Genomic DNA, 27,976 nt, shown 5'->3' with positions numbered 1-27,976 from the left:
GCTGCGGGGCCCGCGCTGGGCCCGGCGGGCGGTGACGCCGCCGTGTTTACATCGCCCGGCGCTCCCGCCCCGCCGCCGCCGCTGCCCCTCGGCCCGGCCCGGCCCGGTCCCCGCGGCCGCTCCTCCGCCCTCCGCGTCAATGCGGCGCCGCCGCCCCGCCGCCTGTCCCGGCCATGGACACCAGCGACCTGTTCACCAGCTGCAAGAAGGGCGACGTGAGCCGCGTGCGGTGAGCGGGGCCGGGCCGGGGCCGGGCGGGCAGCGGGTCCCGGCGTCCCCCCCGTACCGACCGCTGGTCACCCGGGCTGCGGGGCCGGGCCTGCCGGGGCGGGCGGGCCTCGCCGGGACGGGTTTACCTGAAGCCCAGCCAGGCCTCCCCGGCGGCTCTCGCAGCCTCGGGGAGAGCCGTTTGTTTCTTTAGACGTCAGTGCACCTTGCACCCCGGGGAGCTGGGTGTGCACCGGGTCTTTGCCGGTGTGCTTTGGTTTGTGTGGGGTTTCTACCTGGTGTCCGAGTGTCACTGCGTACCCGCGGGTGTGGATGCTGCTGCCAGTGGCGAATGTCCTTGCACAAGGCTCCTCTCTTCAGCTGCTGTTTCTCTACTGGAATGGTGTTTTGGGTTGGTAGGAAGCTGGATCCCTGGGAAGGAATCGTCGTGGAAATGTTTAGACGCCTTGTGCTGTAGACTGTGGGAGAATCTCTGAGAAATACCAGGATACCAAATTTCAGGTCAAGTCTTCTTGCTCACGTCGAAGCAGCACAGCTCAGCTGCAGTGATTTTGGATCAGGAAACATTGGCTTGTTGTCTGCAGGGCGAGGGGTTGTGGTCATGCACAGGCCCAGGGTTTACAACAGACTCTTCTCCTGCATGTCATGGTTTGAGTATAAGACTTTCCTTCACCTTTGTATCCTACTTGATTTTTGTAATCATGTTAGGTTGTAATCATGCAAGCAGTAAATTGCTTGCAGTTTACTGTAGAAGAAAGGGCCTGGGGGGTGGCCTTGCAGAGGTTTAAGATGACCAGTGTAGAAGTGATAATGGAGAAATGGTTTGTCTGAGAATGCTGTCAAAGCCGGGGGGACACGTGGGACTGAGTAGAAAGGAGCTGAGTTGATTGGGATTTTGAATGTGGTCAGAGGAACCTGGAGTCTGAGACAGGAAAGATGAAGAGTGAAAGGGAGGACTGATGTGGTGGATGATAAAAGAGCCCAAACCTGAGAATCTTTATGAAGTCTGAGTGGGACTTCTGCATGTGATTAGCAGAGGTGGTTGTTGCAGTTGTTGCGGACAGGCTCTAACAAGAGCCAGGCTGTGTAGGAGATTTGTCTGCAAGGCAAAGCCTGGCTTCTAGATATGCCAGAGAGGGAGTGTTGGCAGTGTTTGATCTAACCTGAATGTGCAGGACAAGGAAGCGGCAGGAATTCAGAGCAGTCTGGAGTGACACTGGTGCTGTTGCTTGTGTTCGGAAGAGCAGGATGGGAGTCCAGCTTTGGCCTTGTGGAATTGACCACTTATTTGTAAGCATCCAGGCTGTGAACACAGTTGGAGAAAGGGAAGGTACTGCTAAAGTGCTCAGGCTTCTTTTGTGATTACTGACCTGTTAGGGGTGCGTTTGATTCCATTCTTTCCCCATGTGCACCACTTAAGATTGAAGGGAGCTACCAGACCATGCTGCAGAACACCATTCTTTGGGTCGAAGGTTTGACTGATGCCCCTTCAGCTGTAGGTGACAGCTCCCCAAATCCAATGCAAGATCCTGTCATACCTTTGGAAGTTCCTGTATGAACTCAAAGTTACATTTTTGAAAGAGGAGAATGTGACTGACCAACTGCAAGAAGTTGTAACTTTGCTCTCCCTTTTCTTCCAGATACCTTCTTGAACAGCGAGATGTGGAAATTAATGTCCGTGATAAATGGGACAGCACACCCCTGTGAGTGCTGCAGCCTGGAGCGCTGGCTGGGTGGGGTACAGGGCCTTCAGAGCTCCTTTGCTCTCTCAGCAGCAGCAGCCACGAGCACTGTTACAAAATGTCTCAGGTTCTGCTTTTCAGGAGCTTTGGCTACATAATTCTGCTTCTCTTCTCTGCCAGTGCTGTGCTAAATATGTGTTTATCTCCCCGTCTGACTGACGCTTGCTGTGGTGATGCTCAGAAGGGTGGTTCATTTTGTGACCAAATTACCTAGATTAAGCACTCTGTTCTTGGCTAGATTAGACTATTTCCTCATCAAAGTCCATGGCATTCTAGTATCTCTTTTCAGGTGAAGGCGTGGCTTGATGAAATGCAAAGTGACTGTGGGGGTCACGGTGTGTCTGGCAAGGCTCTGAACATGGGGTAGGTAGTGAGGAATCCCTGTGCAGCTGCTGAGGAGCAGGGTGTGAGCTTTTTACCTCCCCACAAGTCCAAAGTGCATTTAGACATCTGCAGTATATTTAGAGTACAGAATAAATTCCCAAAGTAAATGTAGACTAACATTTGGCTGCTGCAATGCACATTACAGAATTCTCCTAGTTTGTAGGACTGTTTGAGGTGCTTGTGAAAGAGAATCATGAAAGGCTCAGACCAGAAAAAACAAAACTCATTTTAAGTAGGACTTAGAGGAGTGGATTTGCTGTACATCCAGTGAGTGCTGTTCCCTCCTCATCACAGTGTGCAGCAGTCAGACAGCAGAAGGAGCAAGGAGTGTTTTTGAGAATTCAGTAGAATTGCTGAGTGCCCGTGAAATGATCTCCATTAAAATGAGGATGGATTTGGCAGCTGGTGGTGCAGCAGAAGATGCAGGACCTAGATTGGGACCTTGAGATCTCCTTGCAGTGCCTAGGAGTGCTGAGAACAGATCCTGCTTAGTCTGTTGCTGGGATCAGACTCCTGTGCTATTCAGTAGCAACTCCTTATTCTTAGAGGAGTCATCTTCTAAGCTTCTCAGGGATGCTCTCAGCACTGTGGTGTGTGTACCTTGGTGTGCCTAGACACTGAATTTTGCTTCCTGCTGTATCTGATTTTCTTTCTCTTGTTATTGTCAGGTATTACGCCTGCCTGTGTGGACATGAGGAGCTTGTACGCTATCTTCTAGCCAATGGTGAGCAAAAGTGTCCTGATTATGGGTGCAGTATCTTTATCTATAATGATCCATTGGGATTGAATGTCCTTCTAGCTGTCCCTTGTGGAAACTTCTTCTGTTACCACAAACCATCTGATCAGTGATCAGGCTACCGTGGGAGTCCTGGACACACTTTCATGGTCCCTTTTGCCAGCGTTTGCTGCTTGAATTTGCTTCTTGAAATTGATTGAAATTTCTCGATTCACTTGAAATCCTGAAAATGCACAGAAAGGGAAGCTTTCTTATGGTGGCTCAGGGCAGCACGACTTTCTGAAATCACAGCTGGTGTTTTTTGAGGGTGCACTGCTGTTGGGAGAATGCTGATGTAAGGGTTATACTTCATATGAAGAATTGTCTGTGTAAAATTTTCTTGTACTGTTCTGATAGCCTGGCTTTGTAAGCAGGATTTAAAGGTGAAATGCAAGGGATTTTGCTAATCTCAAACACAGCAAGACGAATAATCCAGGCCAAGTGCCTGCCCATTTGGTTCCCAGCACCCAAATTCCCTTGAGTGTGATGATGTTCTGGCAGAGGAATCAGAGTGCAGAGTCAGATCTCAGAAGGTTTGTCTTTTTTACTGCATTCAAAGCATCTTAATCAACCACTTTTGTAATTCTAAAGTAGCAAAATGCAAATGCCCTCCAAATTTCTAGCAGAGTCTAACCTATAGAGGCATCTTCTGCCTTATGCAAGGCAGAAATGCTTTTTAGGAGGAGCTGTTAACAGTCCAGTAAGTGATCATACTCTTTGTAAAGTAAGATTTGTCTTCCCAGAACACTGCTGGAACCATGCTGAGAGGCTTAGTACCCAGGTCATTTTATGACAAATGAGTCATGACATCTTCAGAAAGGGATTTGGCTGTGGGACAACAGCTTTAGTTTGTACAAATGTGAGAGAAGCTTAGTTTTTGTAAACATGCTCGGCAGCACAGGGGATCACAGTGAAACATATCACCAGACAGAAGTCATACTCGTTTAGTGACCACCTGGGGACACTGGAGAAGGATTTCACTGTGCCTGCTGGCACATACCTGTGGTGGTTTTGCAGGAGCAAAATGTGAGGCCAACACTTTTGATGGGGAGCGTTGTTTGTATGGAGCCCTGAGTGACGCCATCCGACGTCTGCTGAAGGAGTACAAACAGATCACAGCAAAGTGCATGAGGAGAGACTACTATGATGTCTTCCTGCAGAGGTAAGCAGATGAGGCATGTGCAGAGCATTCCATCATCCTTCTGTAGCTGCTAACCTGGATATTTGAGCTCTCTGCTAAGGGCAGCTCTGAAAAGCAGCTCTGTCTCATTCCTGAGCATGTAGAGCTTCCTAAGGGATGTTCCTTTGTGCCATAAAGGGATGACTTCCAGGTATGTGTGCATATAAAATATAGCCTCCAGTGACTGAGGTACAGACTCCAGAGCCAAAGAAAACTGGTCTTTATAATTCAGAAGCACTAAGCTGTCATCTTTGACTGTCAAACCAAAATCAGATCACTAAAACCACATCAGCAATTTGGGATAATATGTCAACTGAAATTAAATTTCAGGCCTGAAGGTGCCATAGACTGCAAGCAGAGGTTTTCAATACTGATAACAGGTTTCTCAATTCTGAAATATAGAGCACTTCAAGAAGTCTGAAACTCACTCATAGTGACAGCATTTGGTTCTTTCTTTTTGTTCATTAAAATCTGTTAATTTTAAGATACTTCTGAAAGTTGCCTGTCATACACTGTAGTCTTAGCCTAGACCATGAGTAGGAGCCTAACTTGCTCAGGAGTAGAGGAATAGTGTCAATCTTTTCTTCTTGCTCTTTCTCTACCCTGATAGTTCTGATGTTATTGCACAGACTTGTTTTTTTTTTCCTTTTTATTTCCCATTGGACTGATGTAAAAAACCCCACAAGGTTTCAACGTTTGTATCTTCGAAATTGGAGAGCTAGTAAGTCCTAGAAAGATCTGACAATCCTTCCATTACTACAGAGTCCCAATTTCTGAAGCTGTGGGGAAACAGGGAAGGAAGGAAACTCATTTATCTGAGTAGAATCCGATTCTGCCTTTCAGGGAAGTAAAATTTTGCAGGATGATTTATTGCTGCACTGGTGACTCTGTGGCTCAGATGATGCAGAGTTGAGCTAAAATGTGCTGGTTTCTGCTTCTCATTCCAAGCAGACCTTGTGTTAAAATTGAGGCAAAGGGCAACAGTAGGGGGGACAAAAAATAAGGCTTCTTTTTGGTTTTGGGCAAGACGCTAGTAGGAAGGATGCTCTAGTGGCAGGAGACTGAGATCAGCAATCAAGACTCTGCTCTGACATCATCTCATTGTGTGACCCCACACCTTTCTGTGCACCAGCCCTGCTCTCTAGAAGAAGTATTATGCCTGATGTCCACCTGTTTCGACCTCTTGGGGATGTTTGTGAGGATATATATGCAAGGGGGGATTGGCCTTAGGAAACACTGGTGATGGTTACTGTAAACTCTAGAAGAAGCAGTCTTGTTTTTTTCCTTTTAAAGGAGGAGGGTATGGGCATGCAGTCATAAAGAATGTTTCACCTCTGATGTGGTAATTGCCTGCTTTTTATACCTGTTACATCCTTCCTTCTTCTGGGGGTGGGTGACATCAAGTCCTCTCCTATTTGCTGCATGGTTAGAGTATGCACACTGACAGTGCCCAGAGAGCAGGAAAGTTGCACCTTACTTTGTAGTGGGGTAATTATTTTTGAAAGTGTGTCCTTCTGCAGAGCATTTTTGTCATCTGACAATTTAAAAGCAGAATTAACTTTTAGAGATGTGTTTGGGGGCAGCTAGTTCCACTTTAAAATCTGTTCACTGCATTCAGGTGGTCCCCTAAGGCAGGAAGGTTTCTTTCTCCAGCCTTCTTGCACTAACAAAACTTCTTTGAGTTATCAAAGGGAGGGAGAGATCCCAGTCTAGTGTACGAAGTACCAGCCCCAGTGCTGACCTTCTCACTGGTCAGGGAGAGACTGCAATGCCCAGAGGTATTTGTTCATTTAGACCTAATTGTACCATGTCCTCCACTAGCTTTGCTCCATTCTCTCCTGTCTCATTCTCTCTGTGTCCCTCACAGGTTGCTGGAGCAGGGTTACCAAAGCGACATTGTTTTCATTGTTCATGGCAAATCCTTCTGTGCCCATCGCTGCATCCTCAGCGCTCGCAGTGCCTACTTTGCAGAGATGTTTGAGACCAAGTGGAAGGGGAAAAATATGATAGTGTTGAAGCATCCACTGGTGAGCAGGATTGTTTTTCCAGTTCTTTTCTTTCTTTTACTGTTCCAACTACGTGAGAAAAGTGAGTAGGAAAGACAGTTTGAGGGTTAACTTCCACAGCGAGTAACTTCTGGAGCTCAGAATGACCCAAGTTGAAGAGAAGGGCTTTATGCACTAAAATAGCATCTTATGTAGATAACAAAAGGCTGCAGACTGCATACTTCCCCTTTGTTCCCTCTGTCACATATCTTAATTGCAGTACCAGGTAGCTGTTACCATCTGCCAGCTGTGTCACGACCCCTCTGTGGGATGAGTTAGGTCTTTCTAATTCCTGGTGGACAGGTGGTCTGTGGTGAAGACATCACCTCCATAATTGGTACTAATTGAGTCCCTTTTGTTGTCTTTGCAGTAATAACTAAATAGGCTATAAGTACATTCCATCCATTAATCACCAATACTCCAGCACGTTTCTCTTGACTCTGGCTGTGCAAAACCTCTTCTAACAAACGTACTTCCAGTTTCTCTGGACATTGCTCTCCTTCCTCTTTGTGCAAGAACAAGTCTTTCCTCTCATATTAAGAAAGGGTGGAAATGTTTATGAGTGGTGTAAAGCTGGATTTTACAGAGTCTGTATTACAACCATGTCTTTGCAGCACCTCCATTAGTCGAGTCCCGTCCCCCGAGGCACTTGGGGGATTAGTATCAGTTGATACAGTAAAGAGTTGTATAAGCCAGGTGGAGTGGCAGCATGAGGAGCAAGGAAATTGGGTGCAGTGTGTGAGTTCTTATTTAAGTGGGGTTTTTTTGCCTATTCGGGATCACGTTTCAAGCTTGTTATTAAGTTTATGGGAATTCTAACAGTAACTTTCTCATGGTTTTTGCTTTTGTTTTTTGGTTTTTAGATTAATCCAGCAGCCTTTGGTGCTCTTCTGCAGTATCTATACACAGGTAAATGATTTACCCTCTAGTGCATGTGTTCATGGCAGGAGGGCAGCTGTCTGTGCCCCTGCCATAGCACTGTTTTAGTGACCCAGGCTGCACTTAGCACTAGTTTACACTTAGCTGTGTTAGAGTGCACCAGTCACCAACACATCCTCCCTGCTGGCAGAAGGGGAGAATGTGAGCAATCGCCTGCTCTTTCAAATTGTTTGTTCCTTTTGCCAGTTGTTTCCCTGCCAGTAACTATACAGTCAATTAAAAACAAAATCAGCTTAGGTTGATTGGTTGGATGGATTTGGAGAATGTATTTTTAACTTAAGGAAGGTAAAGCCAGGTTCCCACATAAAACATTTTCAGTCTGGCAGACCTGAGCAGTGTGTGCTGAACACTTTGGCTACACTCTAGTTTGTTTTTTTTGAACAGAAGTTGATCCCAAACCTCTGAAAATGCCCAGTGTTGTATTGTAGGTATGCTAAGTGCTGAACTATCTCAGGCCAGGAGGGGGTGCCAGAAAGTAACGCTTCCTACAAGGTTCTCCTTCCCCGGTCCAGTGTGTTCAGAAATGTTCCTTGTAATGTTTTCAGTGATTGTAAAAGATTCTGGGATGACAACTTGTGAGCCTAAAGTCTTCTCTTACCCAAAGCCAGGCAGCCAATGGTGGCAGTCATGCCTGCTGCTGTTGTGCTGCTATTTTTTTCCTTTTCTGAAGGAATTAGACATGTTTTGTATAGCCTGTTTGGTCTGTGGACTCTCTAATGAAGCTGTTAGGATAGACCCTGAAAAGTGGGAATGTGAATTAAATGCCAAACTGTGATTGATAAGTGGGCAGTGGGGTACCAAGTCTTAGCATCTGGGAGTGAGTCTCAACTGCATGCTGAAAAGTGAGGAGTGTAGCTGACGAATTTCTGTGCCATCAAGTCTTCAGACTGTAATTTTTTGCCATTTTTACACCTAAGTCCATGGGTTAAAAGAGCTGACTGCATTCCTTCTTGACAGGTCGTCTTGATATCGATGTAGAATATGTCAATGATTGCAAGAGGTTAGCCAAGCAGTGTCGGCTGCAGGACCTCATCGATGATTTGGAGACCAAATGTAAAAAAGTCTATGAATTTGGTAAGTATTTTACTTGCTGTTGTCTTTGCTCTGCCCCTGTACCCTTTCAGGGAGAAACAGGGAGGTGTGATGGTGGATGTTTCGTGGTGTCCCTGGGGCTTCCAGAAGATGATTCTGTTGTGGAATTCCCATGTTTGCATGATAGTTTTCAGTCGTGGCCTCTCTGTAGAGCAGCTATAGTGGTTTCTGACACATGCATGTTTATCATTTGTATTGAGTGTTTTCATTGTAGTGGTAGCAGGACTTTGCTGTGGTTGCCAGATATTCAGTGGAGCATGGTGGGGTATATTGGGAAGTGCCTTTTAGCAGAGAGCTTGTTTAAATCCCTAGGGAGATAAAATATGTACAGTTAAAAGTAATTTTCTGACTTTATCTGACCCTTAACCAAAGTAAAATGTTTGATAATTGACCCAAAACGGGTGCAGAGGGACATATAACACTTCTTTTAAAAGCAGAGAAGTATTTCTGAAAGTGTGTGTGTATTAATAACACATGGATGTGCCAAACCTCAAGTGACACAATCCTCTATTTAAGGACTTTTTGTTATCCAAATAGCTTGTGATCTAATCATGACAGAAGCTTATTGCATGAAACCCAACACTTGGAATTTATCATCATCTCTTTAGCTCAAGCTAAGGGACACGTGAAGAGGAATCAAAACAGCACAAGTAGGGCAAAGTGGTGTTAGTCATAAAGTAAAAAAAAATAATAAAGTAACAAAACCTTCAGGCTGAAAACATCTGATTATCATTCCATGCTCTGAGTTAAATCCTTTACTTCAGTCAAGTTAATTTTGGTTTGAGAAGAGACTCCAGTCTGTGGCTTTAAAGTCAATAGCATCTTCTTCCCTGATCTAAGAGGTAAGGGTCTAACTATTCCATCTTTCCCTTTTGAATACCAGTTGTGATTATTCAGCCTCCTGAAGTCGCAGGGCTCAACTGATAGAGAGAATGCTTCTGGCTCCAGAAGTTCCTCATGTACAAACCCCATGGAAGATACTACCATGTGTATGTCTCCCCTTGGGCACGTGCAGTTGTTTGGTGGTGATGGGGTACAAGATCACTGAGGTGCAGCTATTCCCATGTAGACCAGGGTGCAAGTCCTTACAGAAGCTGTATCATAAGTCTTACTTCTGCCATGTAAACACAAATGTAAATGTGGATCTGAAGAGATGAGAAATGGATTTCTTGGTTTCTTGCTACAAAAAGTGTAAGATACTGGTTTGTATTAAATAAGTGGTAGAAAAGGGGAGTGGTGAATGGATATAAAATAAAAACTACTCAGACAATCAGGTAACAAAATTATCTTGTGGCACCTTTTGATGTCAGAGTAATTCACTGAGATGCTGGAGATCTGTTTTTTCCTTTTTATCTTTTTTCCCAGGATCTAGCTGAGACACTGAAGGCGACCATTCCACCTTAATTCATCTAGTTAAAATCTCATATTGTATTGTGGGAGGAAAATAAGGTGCTTAAATTTGTGAACTTCAGGAAAGCTGACTTCTTGGTGGGGTTTAAAAAGGAAAATGATGAAGTAAAGTTTCAGGTTAGTTGGAAGTTTCTGATACAAGCTCCACTTGGAAATGTAATGTAAATTTCCTGGATGGCATCAGACAAATAATTTAATTTGTGTTCTTTGGGATGGGAACAGTTGCTCTTCATTTCTTAGGCCTGACAGAAGACATACTCAATGGGTGGTGTAAAGCACTGATGGAAATACTAAGCTTGATTTTTATTATGGCAGGTTGAATTCAAAGCAATAGACAGAACTGCTGATAGGTCTGTTAAAAGTTTGTTTCTTATATCAGATCTCATATGGAAGCTAGGAAAACCTGATTCTGCAGAAGTTAATGTATGTAAGACTTACAGGAGTTGAAAATTGAAAAGAGCTTAGATCACATCATGTTTGGCACTTGACAAAGCATTACTTGGGGTGCATTAGAAACCTCTGCCTGCTCAAAGTGCTTCGTGTGGAATAGACATCTGATTGAGGTCTGCAGAGCGAGGCCATGTCTTGCATCTGTGTTATGAAGTTGAAACGTGAAAACAACACTCAAGCCTCTGAAGCTCCACTGGATAATTGCAGTCTCTGCAATCTCATTATCTAGAGTTAATCAGTATTTCAGAAGCACTTAGTATCTTGGCATGCACAGACAGTTTAGGAAGAGGATGACCCAGTGCCTTCTGTTTCACCTGAGATATACTTGGGTGTGAATGCCTGTCTATTTTCCTCCGCATGTGTATTGTGACTGTAATGAGAAAAAACTATTGCAGTGTTTGGAAGAGCTCAAAGAATTTGTCCAGATTAAGCCATAATCCTTCCTTTAGAAGCATATCTATTAGAAATTAAATGTTTTGCAGTTATTTTGGCAAGCTTTAGGGCAGAGAGGTTGAGGACAAGGTTTGTCATGCTTGCCTTTGTAGCAGAGACACCGGCTGTACAGAATCTGTGGTTATAGCTAATTGTGGCATTGGGAGGAGGATGTATCTGAGTGTGGCATCATTTTGAAGGGTTTGAGATGGGAGTTTGGTGTGGCTTTTGTGGCTGCATTGGCTCAATTTAAACAGAAGACTACAGAGAAGTATTGAGCAATAAAACCAAGGCAGCTCATGAAGTGGTAGGTGATGTTCAGTGCTGTGCAGCCAGGCTAGACTGGGAAGAAAGAAAAAATCCTCCATTCTCAACTTCAGCCACAGTTGGGTTGTTCCCTCGAGCTCCTTGCATTGTTTATGCTGCTGTTTTTAGAACCTCCTTCATTCCTCTTTCCTGCAACAAGGTCATGACCCCTACTGCTTGCTTGCAGCCAACAGCTTATTCCTATTTCACCACTTTGATTTTTGTTGTCTCTGTTAGGAAAGATTTGCGTGTGATACCAAATGTTGTTCCCTTGTATTTGAGAGATGCAGTGTCTGAATAGATTTGCTTCTCAGACAAATCACTGTTCTTTTGTGTGTTGCTGTGAAAGGGCACAGATGCTCTGTGGATCCCAAGAGAACTCTGCCTTGACTACTGCTTAAAACTTGCTGGGTCCGTTAGCACTTAGAGAGCCTGACTGATCTGGTGACTGTTACAGTAAGCACTACAGAAATACAAATGATTCTCTCTGCCAAAAAGAATTTCTAATTTCACAGTGAGAAATTTGCTTCTCTCACGCTGGTCTGTAAGTGGACAGGGCTCTTTGAGAAAATGCACTCAGTCTGGTTTGTGTTGGTGCCAGGTCTCCTCTTGGCTTATTTACTTTGGAAGTCATCTATCTGAGGGTAGTGTTTCGTGCTAGTAGGTAGCCTTTGTCCTTGCTGGTGAGCTTTGTGTGTAGCAATCCTGGTACCTGGCTATTTTGTCCTGGTAGATTATCCTTCTCTTTCCAGTAATCTCTCTGGGATATGCAGCCTATTTCGAAGTACAATGCTGGCATATCTGAAGGGTGCAGCAGTGATGTGGAGGAGGGGGTGGAGAACTTCTTTTGTGGCACATTGTGGTCTTGTTTCACTCACGACCCGATGGAGTCATCCGATGGAGCTCATGTAATGCTGCGCAAAATGTCAGGAGAAATGAGGTCTCAAGGTGGCGTGATTCACCTGTGAGGGGTTTTAATGCCATGAATCATACCTGTCAGAAATTTTTCTGAATGCCTCATAGTTAACTCTGCATCTCTCTGGTTCCCAACAGCATCTCAAGCCTTCCTCACCACAACTTTGCATTTTCCGGTGGTACTCTGTGTTTTTTCACAAGTTTCTGTATGTACCAGGGACTCTTGAACATCGTATGTGTTCTGGTCCTCACCCCAAACCATGCTGACCTGGAAACAAACCTGAGCTGGGGAGCTGCGGGACAGAGGTGGCCAGAAAGAGGAAAGGCTGTGCTGGTGGTGGTATTGCAACACAACAGCAGGGTGTACTTTGAGCTGCTGTTTGTTTGAAGTTAGGATTGGCTTCTGTGAACTCCACGGGAACTTTGGTCATAGCAAGGCCACTAAAGTATGATCATGTGTTTTGCTTTCCCTTTATTGGCCTGTTTTATTGAGTAGGCTGATAGGGCAAGACAGTAAGACATGCTAGGTCTGAAAAAGGCAAATGAAGTTGCTGTCTCTGAATGATTTATTTGAGCTCTTTGGTGGTAGTGATGCTTCTTTAACGTTTGCAGAGAACACAGGCACACGCAGCAGTCCGGGTGCTCTGGGAGTCTTTGTGCTTTGGGGATCCACGGATAGAGAGTAGAGGACAGACTTGTGCATGCAGAACTTATTGGCTAAACAGGAAGAAATCCCTTTGTTCCCTGCAGTGAAGTTGAAACAGCTAAAATGGGACCCATCAGAGCACGTGACAGAGCAGAGAAGCAGGGAAGCAGAATAATTTCAATTAAGAACTCCCTGGCATGGGCTTCACCTTAGGTGACACTGTCATCAGTAGGGGTGGTTAGCTGGGGAAGGCAGTGTGTGAGTGGCTCCTATAGGGATGAGGGTATCCTGATCCACGGTCCTCAACTGTACTTGATGACATGGATTGCAAAGAGCAAGCTGGGCTTGAAATATGCCTGTGACAACTTTGTGTTTCCCATAGTTGATATTCCAGCATAAGGAATTAAGTGGAAGTTTGAGGAGAGACAACAATACGTGCATCCCCTTCTAGCCCTGCTCACCAGCTGCACTGAGGGGTGCTGAGTATGTGTTTACATAGAGGAATCGTGTGTGTTTTGCAGTAAAAGCCGCATGGCAATACTGATTTTCCTGGAGTGTCTCTTATCTAAACGGGAGAGAATGTTTATAGAGGAATTTAGGCATCTCTGCTCTCTTTTTTTTTTTTTTTTGCTTCTTCCAGTCTCTTCCAAGCCAGGGACCTGTGTGAAAGTGCTGACGATTGAGCCCACAGGTAACTGCCGGCTGCAGGAAGATCTGGCTCTTCTGGCAGACTGCGCCCTGCCAGCCGAACTGCGGGTAGGGAGCACTTCTACTCCTTCTGCTCTCTGTGGGGCTGGGATATCTGGGCACGTGTGTTCCGTTGTGTTTTGCCATTTAGAGTTTAGTGCTTGCCTGTTTTCTTGTGCTCCCAAGTGCTGAAAGGCTTTTATTGCTGGGAAATGCTGTAAAATTGTTTAATGGGGCTGTCAGTGCTGGTCCTTCCCCTTGGATTTCCCCCCCCCCCCCCCCCCCCGGGATCTTGTAAATAAAACCCTTTTCATGTGGTTGGTGGGGATTTCCCCACAGTGACTGCAATGGGACAAGAGTTGACCCTCAGCTCTTCTCTGTACCATCTTTCTCAAGAATTAGAAGTGTTTTAGCAGCAGGCATTGGTACCCAAAGGAACATGCAGGTGGAAGGTGGCTTGCTGGGGACTGACACCATGCAGTGGAGAGGTGCTTTCAAACCCTCAAAGTATTTCCAGCAGAAATGTGAGTCCCTCTGAAGAGAATTTAACTTGACTGGCAATAGATCTGCTTTTCCTGACTATGTCTTGACCCTTAGAAATAGCCCCCCAGGTTGATGATGACTGTGTTAAAACACCATCAGTTTTATTAATTAGGATCATATATATGGATCTTCTCTCCCAGTTGTGGAAGAATGGGGATAAGTATTAATGGTCTTTATTCTCCCTGCATCTGGTGTTTTCTGTAACATCGTCAGATTCATTTTGCTCTTATATATGCCCTTTTTTCCCCTCATTCTCATACTATATTTAATAATGTGGACTCATTTTAGGTGGCTGCCATGCCCAGAGTTCGTATGACTGAGTGATATAGCACAGCTTATTGCCTTTCTTCTTTCTGTCCCCTGCCAAATAGACCTGCCTGGTGCAAGGCAGCGCATGTGTGTGTCAGTACATGGATAAGGTTTCTTACCTTAATAGGCCAGTATGTTTTGTACTGGCTTTTTTCAGACGTATTTCTTTATAGAGGGAGTTTTTCTCCATCAGGTTTACAACTACCAGTACAGAAATCTTTCCTACATAGGCTGCCTCCTCCAAATAACTGTGCATTTGTTTGTGGCTTCCAATATGCTTTTCTGTATGCTTGCAGGATTTAAAGGGAGGTGATACTATAAGTAAGCCTCAGACTATCTCCCCAGGAATTAAAAAAAGCGTAAAGGACCCCAAACAGTGAGATTTACATAAATTTTTAAGTCACTTCACAAATAAAAAGAATACATCCTGTTTGATTGCTTCTTTCCAGACCTTAATGGCTGTTCTAGAGGGTTAGAAACATTTTCCTTTTTAATTCTTTCATGTAAAATAGGAGCTGGAAGGAAAATAGGAAACTTGCAATAATCATCTGACAGCAGAGTGAATTGTGAGCTGTGGTTTGCTTACTGTGTTCATGGATCAGAATGAAAGCAAGCATTAGAGTTATTATGGCTGTAGAAGTAAAGAGGACATGGGCACACATCTGCTCACTAGAGAATTTGTGTGCCATGCACAAAGGTAGATGCTTTTTTTAACCCTGATAAATTCTATAAAATTCTAATTTTTCTCTCTTTTTTTGTGGTACTTTTTTTGTAGCTCTTCATCCTAATGCCATTTATATCTTATCCTAATGTTTCCAAATTGTTAAATTCTGTGAATTAGGCATGTTTTTTCTGGGACAGAGGCATTGCACATCCTCGTTCTTCCAGGGTTTGTTGCTATACAAGGAATAGTATACAAACTATGTAACTTAAAATGTCAGGGATAACTAAATAGTCACGTACAAACATTCATGTTCTCAAGAGAAACATCCGTTATTTTTTTCCAGCCTATGCAGAACAAAATAGATATTTGGCTTCTGGATAAAAGCCAGAATTTCCAGAATTTGGCAAGAAACATTTGTAGCTGCTGCATGTCATGTAATGCCATGTTATATGAAATAGGGATTTGTACAGCTTTCTGTTTCCATATAAACAAATAATTTGCTTGTAATGTCTTTGATACTTGAATGATGCAGGAAACTGTGCATCCCAGTTTCATAGTTCAGTGGTGTAAAACAATAATGAAAATTTGATATCCAATTACAGTTCATTTTTATTTTCTAGGGTGAGAACTATCTATTCTTTGAAATCTTAAACATGTTTATAATTCTGGTAACTTGTTTCTCTTTCCTGTTTATGCTTGGAAGTGTTTTTTTGTGTTTTTCAGTGTTTGCTTCTGCAAGTGTGTTTGTTGTCTCTGTTTTGTTTTTGCAAGTGTGGTCGTGGTCTTTGTTTTGTTTTAAAGTAGTAATGGCCAGGATTTTTCTGACCACAACAGCTGCTTCCTCAGTTTGTTACCATAAAATTTAGTAGTGACAGAATTAAGTCAAATATCATGAAAAACCAGGCAGCTGTCAAAAACCATGTGGCTTCCCACTGTCTGCCTGCCTGGCTCTTCATCTCATGTCTGCCAGGGGACCTCTGAGTTAGAAACTCTAGGGCTTCCAGTATATGAGACTGTAGGCACATGGTTTTCTTGTGATTGTTTTTCAATTACCTTTTAACTGAGATCTTACGTTCCAAACCAAGATGAAATCAGACCTAAAAGGATCAGAGCTTGCCACGAAATAAATACTGCTCTTTATTTATATCGTCAGTTGGTGTGGCTGCCAAAAAGTGACCATTTTTCACTTTTGGGGTAAAACTAAGTCTTGCAATGGGTAGGAAGAACAGTTTGAAACAAGTAGATGGGTTCCATTATGTCTGACTCTGCACCTGCATACTGGGGTTGTCCATGGCATTTACTCCTGTGCTTTGCTTCGCCCATTTGGCAGAGGGAGATTAATGAACTATTTACAACATGCTTCCAGTTTAGTTTTTTTTTGTATCCAATCCACTTGCATCTGGTTATGAGCTGCTAATCTTCTCTTGGATCACTAACCCCTGTATTTTGTGTTGTAATTTATTTACAATTTTCTTGCTGAGATAATCTGGCCAAGGTACAAATTGCTGCCACTGATTTGTTTTGTATGTTTTTGCCTTCAGCAACATTTCTATTTAAGCTCTAATAGGAAATCTGTAGCAGTGAAGACTTGGTCCTCCACATGTGATGGCTGGAAGATGCTGTGAATGTTCAAGCAGTCTTATGCTGTAGAGTGTTGAGAATTTTTCTGTGTGGTGATTGAATTATGTGGAATGTGTTTGCACTTCATAGGTTAGACTGTGTTGTGCTTCCTGGGCAGCATACTTGACTTTGGCAGCTGTGCTTTGCCTGGACAGAGGCATGTGAAGAAGGTTGTATGAATAGAGGTAGTGGGAGGAATAAGCCAATTTTCTGCAGGGAGATCCTGAAAGGGAGATTGAATTCCTCAAGCGTGACAAGGGAGGAGAGTAGAAGTAGTTGAGGGCTTGAAAGGGGAGTAAAAGGGAAAATTCTGCAAAGCCACTTCATGCAGAATGGGAGAAACAAAGACACGAACCTACTTTTATAGTAGAATTGGACATGACTCTGTAAAACCTGAGCATCAGAGTGGGGACCAGGCAAGGCTAGAGGCAGAAAATTTAACCCAGAAGAGTTTGTAATAAGGGAGACAAACTCTGAGACAAATAAAACTCCAGTGTCCATTCCAGAGGGATAGATTCCTTTTAGATATTTACTTTTGAACAGTGAAAGGAAAGCAAAGAAGGGATGCACGTAGGAGATGAGGAGTTTGTCTCAATTCCTGTGCCACAGGGCGGCATCTTATCGAAGCCTGTTTATGGGTTTGCTTTACCTGTGATGTGCCTCCAGATTTGTAGCCTTCGAAGTCATGTCAGAATTTCTAGGAGAGGACATGGAAGCTGTCACACAGGGTGGGGATAGCAGCAAGGCAAACAGAGCATGCAGTTGGATCATGATGCTGGTGTTTTTAATGCATTGCACAGAGTGAGACTGCAGGTCCCCAGACCATGGTTGGAACCAAGAACCAAAGCCTTGAAACATGAGCCACAGATAACAATAAAATAGCAGCATGGAAAATCTACAGATGGGACAATCTGATCTCTTCAGTGCTGAAGGTGCCCTTTGTGTTATAGCTGTATGAAAAGCAGGTGATAGATCATGTGGGCAGCACTCCTTGAATTGCTGCATCTCTTCTGGAACAGGAGTTTCCCAGTGGAGCAGGACTCGAAGGAGAGAGGTGCTATGGAGAGCCAGCATTACTGTGACAGCCATGTGCACAATTTGAATGTCACTGGGCTTATCCTTTGATTAGGAATCAGAAGCTGCCAAGTGTTGTTGTGGACAAAGGGCTTGGTAAATGGGTCCAGATTGCCATGTTCACTGGTGGTGTGAGTTTTTGCCAGCTTGGTGCCTTGCCACATCCAAGAACCTATTTTGTGAGAAACCTCACTGCACGTGAGCTGAGCTTGGCCGAGAGCACCAAGCCAGTCTGTTGTTGCAGGCTGTGTCTTTGTTGCAGGCTGCTCGGGAGGGAGGAATCACCTGGCTCTTCAGTAAAACTGAAGGTCAGTTGCTTTCAGTCAGGATGGAGGCAGGCATGTTGGAAATGGTGCTTAGGTAGCCTGTGATTGTGAGACTGATCCTTATGGTCAGCCTGGGATTTTCCCAGGTGCAAATTTGGGTGTAGTTTTCCTGGATGAAACAGAGCAGGAATAAACTCCTCAGCCCAGATAGCTCAGGGGTGTGTGCTTGGAAAGGAAGAACCAGGGGAAACTTTTGTTTCCAGAGATTGTCTTGGTTACATGACTGTGAATATAAACTTTTTTTTTTGTTACAATGTAATTACCCTATATATAGGATAAGGTGAAAGTGAAAATATTTGGAAGTGTCACTTTAAAGTAACATAAGGCCAACAGATTCTTTTTTGTGTTTGTCTGCTGTCATGGTTGGCATGTGGGACTGGGTGGAGGTGTGTTGGTGTTAAAATAATTCACTAGAGTATTAATACTGCAACAACACTGTTTTTGGCTGCAAATCAAAGCAGAAATCTGAAATATGCTTTAGCAATGTTGGATTATTCAAGTGAGGCAGTAATTGTAGCCAAACCATTTCAAACTGGTGTATACATCGATGTAATCTATATGTTACTACATATACACAGTAAAAGGCTAGTCCTAAACACCTATTACATGCCCTGCTTGGTTATCTGCCTTGTTAAATGGTGCAGAAACACTTTCCAGAGGACCATGAGGTTTCCATGGATAATGGAGGCAGCTGTAACTTGTACCAGGAATACCTCTACCAGGAGTGCAAGTTCTCCAGTTCCTCACATTGAAATCTGTGTTCAGAGCATCTCTGGTGCTCTGCACTGTGCTGAAGGAATAGGTGGATGGTGGTTTCCTCCTTGAGTCCAAACTTGGGACCATGAGCGTGTTTAAAGCATGAATGTTTTAGGCAGGGGTTTCTGGTTTTTCTTCCTAGGTTGGTTTTGGGGAGTTGCCATTTGACAGCACCGACAACTTTAACAGCTGCCCTGATGTGTGTTTCCGGGTGGAAGATTACAACTTCTTGTGCCATAAGGTGTGTGCTTCTGCTCTACTTCCTTCTCCTCCCCTTTTGCTGAGACTCTGATCTACCTGTGCCCCCCCTCCTTTTATGCTGGATACACTCTGCAGGAGCAGCATTGCCTCATCAGTTGCAAAACCAAAAGCATTATTGCAGCTGGAAAACTACATTTAAAGCATTTAACCAAGCAGCAAACCTTGCCTTTCTTGCAGAGATGAGTAGATAAATTTATAGATTTGGCTACAGCGTTCACAGCTGAAAAATCTCCTGCTGCTTGTGAGTTCAGTGTCTGGAGAGTGGAATTTTGATCTGCAGGTGAACAGCAGTAAGAATAGATTTTGAGATCCAACCTCCAGCTCAAGGTCCTGCCCTAATGTCATGCTATTTTCAAATCTCTTAAGTTTGCAAATTATGTTTTTTGTTCTGAGAGTAGGCATGTATAGAAATAAGGTATGGAAAAATGTTGGAGATGTAGCTTCAAAATAAAGGCAAAATCAGAGTTACAGGGTCTGAACTTCTGAAATATCTTTCAGCTGCTCCAGTAGCCAGTTGGGAGTACCCTTTGATTTGGTACACTGAGTTTTGGTTTTTCTCCCCTCTCCAGGCATTTTTCTGTGGTCGCAGTGATTATTTCAAAGCCCTCCTTGAAGACCATTTCAGTGAGAGTGAGGAGCTGCAGACACAGCCCAGCATCCCTGTGGTGACGCTCCACAACATCTCAGAAGACATCTTCATCCGAGTCCTCTACTACATCTACAGTGATGATACAGAGGTGAGACCAGCCATTGGTCCTTTCCTTCTGTGCTGGTTAGTGCTGAGATGTTTTCAGCAGTGTTTTTCTACAACGTCTGGAGCAGGGTGTGTGTGGGGGGGGTGGGGATGGGGGGTGGTGAGGGGGGTGTCTTCTTAAATTCCACTGACCTACTCTGCTACCTCACTTTTGTCTCAGGAACCGACATACTGGGACGTACTGTTAACCAGGCAGAGTTTTAGTTCATGTGCATGATGCTTATGAGCAAATCCCTATTCTTTTATCACATAATAAAAATCTGGAAATTAGGTTGCACGTTGTTCATTGACATGATAAATGCAGGGCGTTGCAGCTTTCCCTCTTTGGCTCTGTGGCAGGATAAGGGGAGCAGCTGCCAGTAGATGGCAGATTGAACACATTTGGAGATGTGGAAGGGCTGAGAGATTTTGCTTATTTACTCTTGGCATCATAGCCTACTTTTCCATTTGTAGCAAGTCATTATTTCCAGAGTTATTTATTGCTGGGGTAGGCAGAGGTTCCTCTGGGAGACCAACGCCTTGCTGTGCTCAGTATTGAAGGCAGTAACAAAATGGCCCTGACCCACCTAGTTTTCAGCCTAATGGAAGGTGCAGCAAGTAGCAGCATTTAATTAGTTTCCTGCTTTGGTTTTGTGGCAAATGCTTTCAGCAAGATCTTGCTACAAGATCTGAGAACACATTCTGGCATTAGGGCAGCGATCAGAGACGCTGCTGCACCTGCCATTGTCACTTCTCCCAAGCAGTGTTTGTGCTCTGGGGTAGGTGCCACATGCAGGGAGTGCACACAGCTGTGACCTTGTTTCTGCTGAGCTGTTCACCTCCAGGCAGTGGTAGGGAGAGATGTTTGTCAGGCAGCAAGGGCTGGATTGCCATTGGTATGCCAGAGAGCAGATCCTTCACTTGTCTGCACTCTTCCCTCAGCCACGTGCTGAAGGGGCAGGGAGAGGGGGAAAGAAGCTGCTTGGGGTTGTGAACTTGTGACTGCACCGCAGCGTGACCCTGTTCCCTTGCACCTCTCCAGTCTGCTTGCCCTCCTCGTGATGACTCCCAGGAAGGATGTTTCCAAACAGCTATTCCTTTCCGAGGGGTGCCTCAGCTGTCCTGTCTGGGCTGGAAGCAGGAGGACAGACCAACAACGAGTAGGAGTTGAAAGGATCTTGCTCATGTGGTTTCTATGCAGAATGAAACCTTGGGTTTCAAACGGAGCAGCCAAGCTATGAGCCTCTGCAGACATTTCACCTCTCATGAGAAACTGCCAGGAAAAATGGTCAGGAAAACAGGAATATAGCTCAAGTTCCACACTTACATATGGAGTGTTCTCCCTGCCCTGCAATTCTCAAACCAAGTATCAGCATTCTCAATTGCATGTTTCTTTTTCCAAATGATTTATGGTGTCTCTCTACCACGTAGTAGTGACAGTGTTTGCAGTTGTGGGGAAGAGTGTGTGCAGAGGACATAAAGGGTTCCAGGCACAAAGAGAAATTGCTGATCAGAATACTTGTGGGGGTTCAAGGGCAGCTTTTGCAGGAACGTTTGCCAGGTTTGTCCTTGATCAGGCAGTTGGGGGCTACAGCCATCAATACTGCTGACTCAAATGCCTCCAACTCCTGAGGTTCCTGGAGCTTATGAAGGGACAAAGCAGCACTTGATTAATAACCCCAAGAGCTTTGTTACCCCACTGTGCATACAGGCCTCGTGGTGTGCCTCTTGTACATCTTGCATTCTTCTGCACAGCTGCTGCAGGGTGTTACACAGCTGAGGCACTTGCTGTGAGCTCTCTCCAAACACGGGTGCAAACAGCTGTGGGGGAAGAAATAATCTGCTGTTTGTGGTTGTCAGAGTGAGCAGCTGAGCAGCCACATGTGTAGATGTGGACAGCAGTGTGTTTGCTGCTGGCTGGTTATCACGGCAGTGGCCCATGCTGCAGCCAGTTACCATTGCTCAATCCAGACCAGTGTGGTTTGGTCTCTAAGTGCAAGGGACCTCACCTCCTCCACGGCCAGGGCATGCTGCATCCTGCAGATCTGCTGTCAATATGGATGTGGGGAGCTGTGCTCGTTGCAATTCACAGAAGCAGGAACAGAGAGGCTCTAGTTCCAGGTTAGTGACGCAGATGGCTGACTAAAATAGGATTTGCCCGGCCAGGGGGAAGAGACTGAGTGAAGCTGGAGGTGGTTTCTCCAGCATTATCTACAGCATTTTTATCCTCAGATCACTTGCAAGTATCCAAGAGGGAAATGAGAGGGTGGTTCTCTAGCTCAAGAACCTGAAAATGTTAAAGGCCATTCACAATAGTTCAAATTTGGGCATCTAATGCATGAATTTAATTCACTTTGAATTCCTGTTAAAGCTCCAGTAGTATTTGATGTGCGAAATATGTTCCTTACCTGGCTGGGCCTGACTTACAGTTTATTTGCGGTACAATTTTTTGTCCTTGGGTGTACCCCTGTGCCAGGGAGGTTGTGCTGGCCGAGTTAACAGAGCCAGTCTGAGCAAGGAACTTAAGAGAATTTTGCGTGTTTTTCACAAGATGTGAGTCCAGCAGTATAAAATGGGAGGAAAAACGTGGGGATAAGGTTCTCTGTCCTGCCAGTCTGTTTTGTTTGTCTCTTTGAAGTACGTCTGGTAAAAGCTATCTCCTTCCACTGCCACACTGAACATTTCTTAGGAGCCAGCTTTCAGGTGCACTGCAGTGTTTCAGCACTGCCCTGTGCTTAGCTACAGGGGTTATATGCAGCATCAGAAACTTCCTGCTGCATTTTGAACCCCTCTGTGGTAGGAGCGGGAGACCCAGCCTGAAAGATTGAGCTCCTGTCTCTCCATAGTTAACACTTGTCCAGTAATGGGCCAAACAACACTTTAGTTTGCCAGAGACAAGTCATGTCCTTAGAACCAAATAGTAATTCTCCTTTTTTCATTACCAGCTGTCCCCAGAAAACGCCTATGACGTGCTGTGTGTGGCAGACATGTACCTGCTGCCTGGGCTCAAGCGCCTGTGTGGCAGGACCCTGGCCCAGATCCTCGATGAGGACAACATCATCAGCATCTGGAGGATTGCAAAGCTGTTCCAGCTGACCCGGCTGGAGGACCAGTGCACGGAGTACATGGCAAAGATCATTGAGAAGGTACCAAAACACTCCCTGTGGCACTGACCACATGTGCTCATAAATCTAACTGCACAGTGAGCCATAGAGACAACAGATTTTATGGTTGTGCTTTGGTCTGTACTAAATGGTTGCCTGCTCTGGATTGATGTGTTTCCTGAAAATGTGCAGCAGTTAAGTAGCAAAGCACATGGTGAGTTAGAACAGAGGAGGGGTGTGGCAGTACCTGATGTCACCACAGTAAGCCACGTGCTGGTGGCTGTCTAGCACATCACTGTGGACTGTGGGGTGAAAAACCTGCCCAAAAAGTTCTGCAAGTACCAGGGACAGGTGATTTTCACTGAAACTATCAGTCATTGTGCCCAGAGTGTTGACTGAATACACAAGCTTCAGCCTGAAGAACCCAATGGCCTGTGCAGGGAAGGTCTGTTCAGGAAATGTTTTTCAGTGTTTGCTGGAGGTAGTTCTTCCTGGCATAATGCTCTAGAAAGGAGAAATTGATGTGATCTGTAATCTCCAGGATGACAAACCAAATATTAGGGGTTTGCACAGGGGAAATTGGCTATTGAACAGCAAGAAGTAATGAATTTAACACTGAAGTTTTCTTTATGGGGCTCCATTTAAGTGTTATCCTTAGTGATTATAGCTTGAAGTTTCAGGACTTGTGGAGAAAGTGGCCATATGGATGGATAAACTAGAATCTATGGAGTGTTTTTAACCTGAGGCAGATCTTTATAAATGGCTCGTACAGTTTGCATGGGAATGTAACATTTTCACCTACAGCTTAAAAGGTGTGAAATTATTTTTGGCATGTGAAAACAGTGAAGGAAATGATTCTGGGGCTGTTACTTTGTTCAGTGCATAGCTTGCACTGAGGTTCTGGCTTCTGAAAAAGCTGCTGAATGTCCCAAGTAGTGGCTGGGGTAGGGCTTTAGTTGTGTGTTCCCCTTGCATTCCCCATCTCTAGCTTGAGTGGGAGTCTTTGGACCCAGAACTGGCAATGTGCCTTCCTAAGGGTGTTGGCACAGGCAGAACCACCCCAGCTGTTCAGACATCAGCCCTTGCCAGCATCTTGTGGAGATGCACTGATGGCAGCAGGGAGAGATTTTGGCAGTGTGGTAGCAGAGCAGAGCTCAGCAACCTGCTGAGTTCAGTGGGCACAGTTCAGTAGCGCAGACAGACGGAAGCTGCCTCTCACCCTTCAGCTCACCACATGTTCCTGGGGAACCTGATGGAGAATCATTCATGGGTGACCCAATTCTGTCAGGGTGGGCACAGAGCAGAGCAGCTGCCTTGCTGGTGGTGGTGGGGCTGAGTCATTGTGAGAGGATAGTCAGCTATGGCTCCTAGTTCTGAACTGGGCACAAGCACCCACTGGCTTGTCTGCTACAAGACTTCTCCCCAAAGTGTCTGGCAACATCTCCTGGTTCCTGCTGAGGACCTTTCTCGGGGAATATTGCGTATATTCACGTGCCCCAGTACCAAGGCTAGGGATGCTTAGTTAGAGAGTATTACAGTGTGCTGTTGGAGGTGCAGATTGTTTACAGTTGTGACTGTTTATTGTTGGAGTATTGCTGGAGTATCCTTAGAATGGATGGCAGGATGCATCTCCAAGTGGTGTCTGGAGGAGATGTAGGAAGATTTGGGTCTCCATGTACCCTTAGCATTCCTTTTTTTTCTCTGGGATCCTTTAACAGTGGCTGAGACCATTATCCCAACCCTTTATATCTCTTTACTTGTCTTCTTGTCTTCCTAATGGTTCTTTTGTCCATCCTGTCCAGCTGGTGGAGTTGGAGGAGTTTGCGGCTGCTGTGAAGGAGAACGCGGAGGCTGTGGAGGAGCGGCAGGAGACTGACTCCATTCCTCTGGTCGATGACATCCGCTTCCACATCACCAGCAACGTGCAGACTTACAGTGCCATTGAGGAAGCCAACCAGAAACTTGAAGCTCTGGAAAACCTCCTGGCCAGTATAGGGCTTGAGTGCTGATGAGTGCAAGCCCTGTTTGTCATATGCAGCCTGCGTAGCCCTCACTGGGTTGGCTCAGAGTGCAAGAATATCCCAGTCTGAATGTTCCTCTTCTCATTCTTTGTCCTCCTTCCCATCCACTTTCAGGCATGATTTCTTTTTAATTTATTTATGTCTGGACATTTGCGTTTCTGGTTTGTGTTTGGTTTTATTTTGGTTTTTGTTTCTCCTTTCAGAAGTAGCTCCCAGAGCTCATCCCAAATCATAGCTGCTCCTTTTTACAACACAGTGCAGACAGGAGACTGTGAGCTGTTGGGGGGTGGTGATGGAGCTGTTTTGGGGACTTCTGCTGCCTGGGGTTAGGACCCATCCTACTCTGTTGCCCAACAACACACTTCTGAAACTGGCTCATGCCAGAATATTTGTTGAATTACCACCAGCAGAGGAAGAAAACTGGATTAAACTCTCCAAATAAGTATATGAGAAGGGAGGTCAGCACTGTCACTGTCAGCATTTTAAGACTGGCAGAGGTGGATAGTGCTTCCCCACCAGGGACACAGGGGTACTTGGCTATGTAGAAGGCACTGTCTTCACCTGCTATTTTAGTTCTTAGATGAAAAAACCCTAACAAAACAAAACAAAATAATTTCCAAGTCTTCCCTAGCATTTCATTGCTTTGAAGTGCTCAGAAAAAAAAGCTTTACTTTCTGAACAGGCATCTTTGGGAATACAGTAGAGACAAGAGTCCTTCCATTCTTAGAAAGCAGTAGCTTTCAATGCACAAAAGAAGGGAGAGCAGCCCTTTTCTTCCTAACAGAGGAAGGAAACACCTTCTTCTCAGAAACAGCACTTTTCCCTTTCTTTTTGTCCTTTGTGGTAGAGCAAAGCTGACTTGCTGGTGAGTCAGGGAAGAAAGGGCACTGGAAATCTTTTTTAAAAGGAAAAGGGGTCTTTTGGGGCCTCACAGGGCTGCTGTCCCACTCATCAGCCTTCTAGCTTTGCTCAACCTTGAGCTTTGTAGCTTCATTGTTCTCCAGGAAATTCACTGTTTGTACTAACGAATGTTTTTGAATCTGTGTTCTGCAGTAGGTCGTGTTATCTTGTGTTGTCTCCCTGGATTCCTAATGAGGGTAATGATGTTCTTTCTCCTTAGCACTAATCAGCAGGCAGTACCCCTGCATAAAGCTTGTCTTGCCAAATAGGCTGCCCTCGGAGCTGTCCGTCTCTGGAATGGTGTGTCAGGAGGGTCTCCAAGGCGCAGGCTGGGTGTGCTTTGCCGTGCTGTGCACTGGGAGAGAGAGGAGGCACTGAGTGAAGCACATAGGGAATCTTGCAGGGGCACTGGGCTGCCATTACCACTGCATATTGTCAGTTTGGTCACTTTGTGAGGCAAGATTTTGAAATAATCTGTGTCAGGTGCGCTTTTATTGTGTGATGTGGGAACTGGACATGGATCCCTTGCAGCTTCAGGATGTTCCTTTCTGTAATGGTGGTGGTGTCTCACATGGGAAAGGAAAGCAGCTGCCTGTACATGGCCTGCATTGAAGCTGTTGGCAAGGCTGTGGGCAGGCTCTGGGCACCACCTGCTCTAGGCAGAGTGGGTTCAGTTGCAGTGAGGAGGAAACACTGGGCTTTGGCCACTGTACTTGGGGGAAGCTAGACTTCGGCAAAATCATGTGACAGGATTGAGTTGCACTTAACAGAAGCTGGGGACAGAGCTGGGGCAGGGGGAGCAGGGATGAGGTTCATTGACATAACTGAACCCCAGATGCTTGTGCACTTTGTCATCTGGGTTTAACTGCTGTCTCTTGCAGATCAAGTCTCAAGTTCAAGCAGGGCATGCTTCAATTCTGTTTCAAAATGCTTGTGAGGAAGTGCAAGGAGCTGTTGTGGTTTGTTTTCTGCTGCCATATTAGTGTGAGGGAAGAGATGTGTCCCTGCAGGAGTATGTTGCTGTGTGGAAGCAGGAAGCAGCAGGAGTGTGCTGGTGACGTGGAGAGAGCTGTACATTTGCTGTCTGATCTGTGGAATGTACCTACACGTCCATCTCTAAGCTCAGTGTGGCTTTGACAGGACCCCCAAAGAGCCCAGCCCAACTTGTACTGATAAAAGCATCTCCATGAACTTGAGGAGGGGAAGGGCTATTAGGAAAGCTTTACTTTGAAGTCCCATATATTTTGCAAAAGAAGGGTGAAAGCAGAACTGCTTGTTTTCATGCTGTCAGGCTTATGAAAGCCTGATACAGAAACAGCTTAACCCAGCTGGTTCAGTTCCCCTGCGTTTCTCCTCCCTACATGGCTGAAGATGACACTGAACATAAGCAGGATGTTTAGTTTATCACATCCCTTCTACTCCTCCAGCATAAATTCCACATCTGACATCTTAGTAGTCGGCTTTCCACAGCAGTGGCTCTGACATCCCTGCACAAGGCTTGCACGGAGCCACCGGAGAACAGAACGTGGCCTTTGCCTTCTGCTTGTACTGAGCGAGATGCAGAAGCAGGATTACCAAAGAATGTGCTAATGCTTTTCTCTGCAGATGCCTCAGCTGCTAAAGCAAATGGACACTGGCAATGGGCAAAGCAGGAGGGAGGCAGAGGAGTGGCAGCAGTGCTGGGAAGCGTTTTCCATATGGCTGCTCTTGAATAATTCCATTCCTGCGTCCTTAAGTGTGGAGAAAGTGAGGCTGCAGTTGTACATGTGGGAGGAAAGGTCAGTGTGGCCTTTTGATCTGCCTCCCCAGCAGTGCAAGTCCACGTGGGCTTCCAAGCAAATGCCTCATCTGTCTGCGTGCACTTAGTGGTCACATCTGTGAGGTCTGTCAGATTGTCCAATTACTCGGGATCCTTTAACTCCCCCATCCCTTTTGGCAAAATAGGGCTATCCAAAAGCATGCATAAGCAGATGGTCAGCATGCAGGCAAGCTCTCTAATTAAGATGAGCCAGGACAAACTTAGATTTGAATTCACTTTATTCTTGCTGCAAATGATTTTATCACAAAATAAAAACCTTCTGATTTTTCTTCTGTTCCCAGCGTCCTTTTTGTGTTTTGTTGCCTCTGTCCTTTTTATTTACTTCTAGCCACTTGCTGAAATAAAAAGATTGTAAAATTTATCAGAGCAACATTATATTTAAGAAGAAATGTGTAAGCATGTGTGCAGCAATAAAATAGTCTATTTCACTATATCTGTTGTGGCTGTGGCCTCTTTGTTACCAACTGACAACGTCAGAGTGGCTTTATTTTCAAAAGGACTCTGGGGGCTTCTTTATTTTTTCTTACCCAGGCCAAGGGCTGGCTCTGCACTGCCTGGCTTCCAAGCAGTGAGGAAAGTGTGACTGTGCTCTCCTCTCCTGGTGACCTGTTTGTA

General features: G+C 45.1%; 1 protein-coding gene across 1 annotated transcript; it reads left to right on the top strand.

Moving 5' to 3' along the window:
- Positions 1–96: 96 nt before the first annotated feature.
- Positions 97–27,794, top strand: ABTB1 (ankyrin repeat and BTB domain containing 1). Its single transcript, XM_027640351.1, has 12 exons — positions 97–229; positions 1,869–1,931; positions 3,023–3,078; positions 4,147–4,291; positions 6,177–6,336; positions 7,218–7,263; positions 8,251–8,367; positions 13,185–13,300; positions 18,666–18,764; positions 19,354–19,521; positions 22,463–22,663; positions 24,424–27,794. The coding sequence occupies exons 1-12, from the start codon at positions 174–176 to the stop codon at positions 24,628–24,630; spliced, it is 1,434 nt and encodes a 477-aa protein (XP_027496152.1). The 5' UTR covers positions 97–173; the 3' UTR covers positions 24,631–27,794.
- Positions 27,795–27,976: the final 182 nt, after the last annotated feature.

Source organism: Corapipo altera, unplaced genomic scaffold (genome assembly GCF_003945725.1).
Source record: "Corapipo altera isolate COAL_440 unplaced genomic scaffold, ASM394572v1 55, whole genome shotgun sequence".
Lineage (NCBI taxonomy): Eukaryota > Metazoa > Chordata > Aves > Passeriformes > Pipridae > Corapipo > Corapipo altera.
The sequence above is the reverse complement of the archived record's forward strand: the minus strand, read 5'-3'. Positions and strand labels throughout refer to the sequence as shown.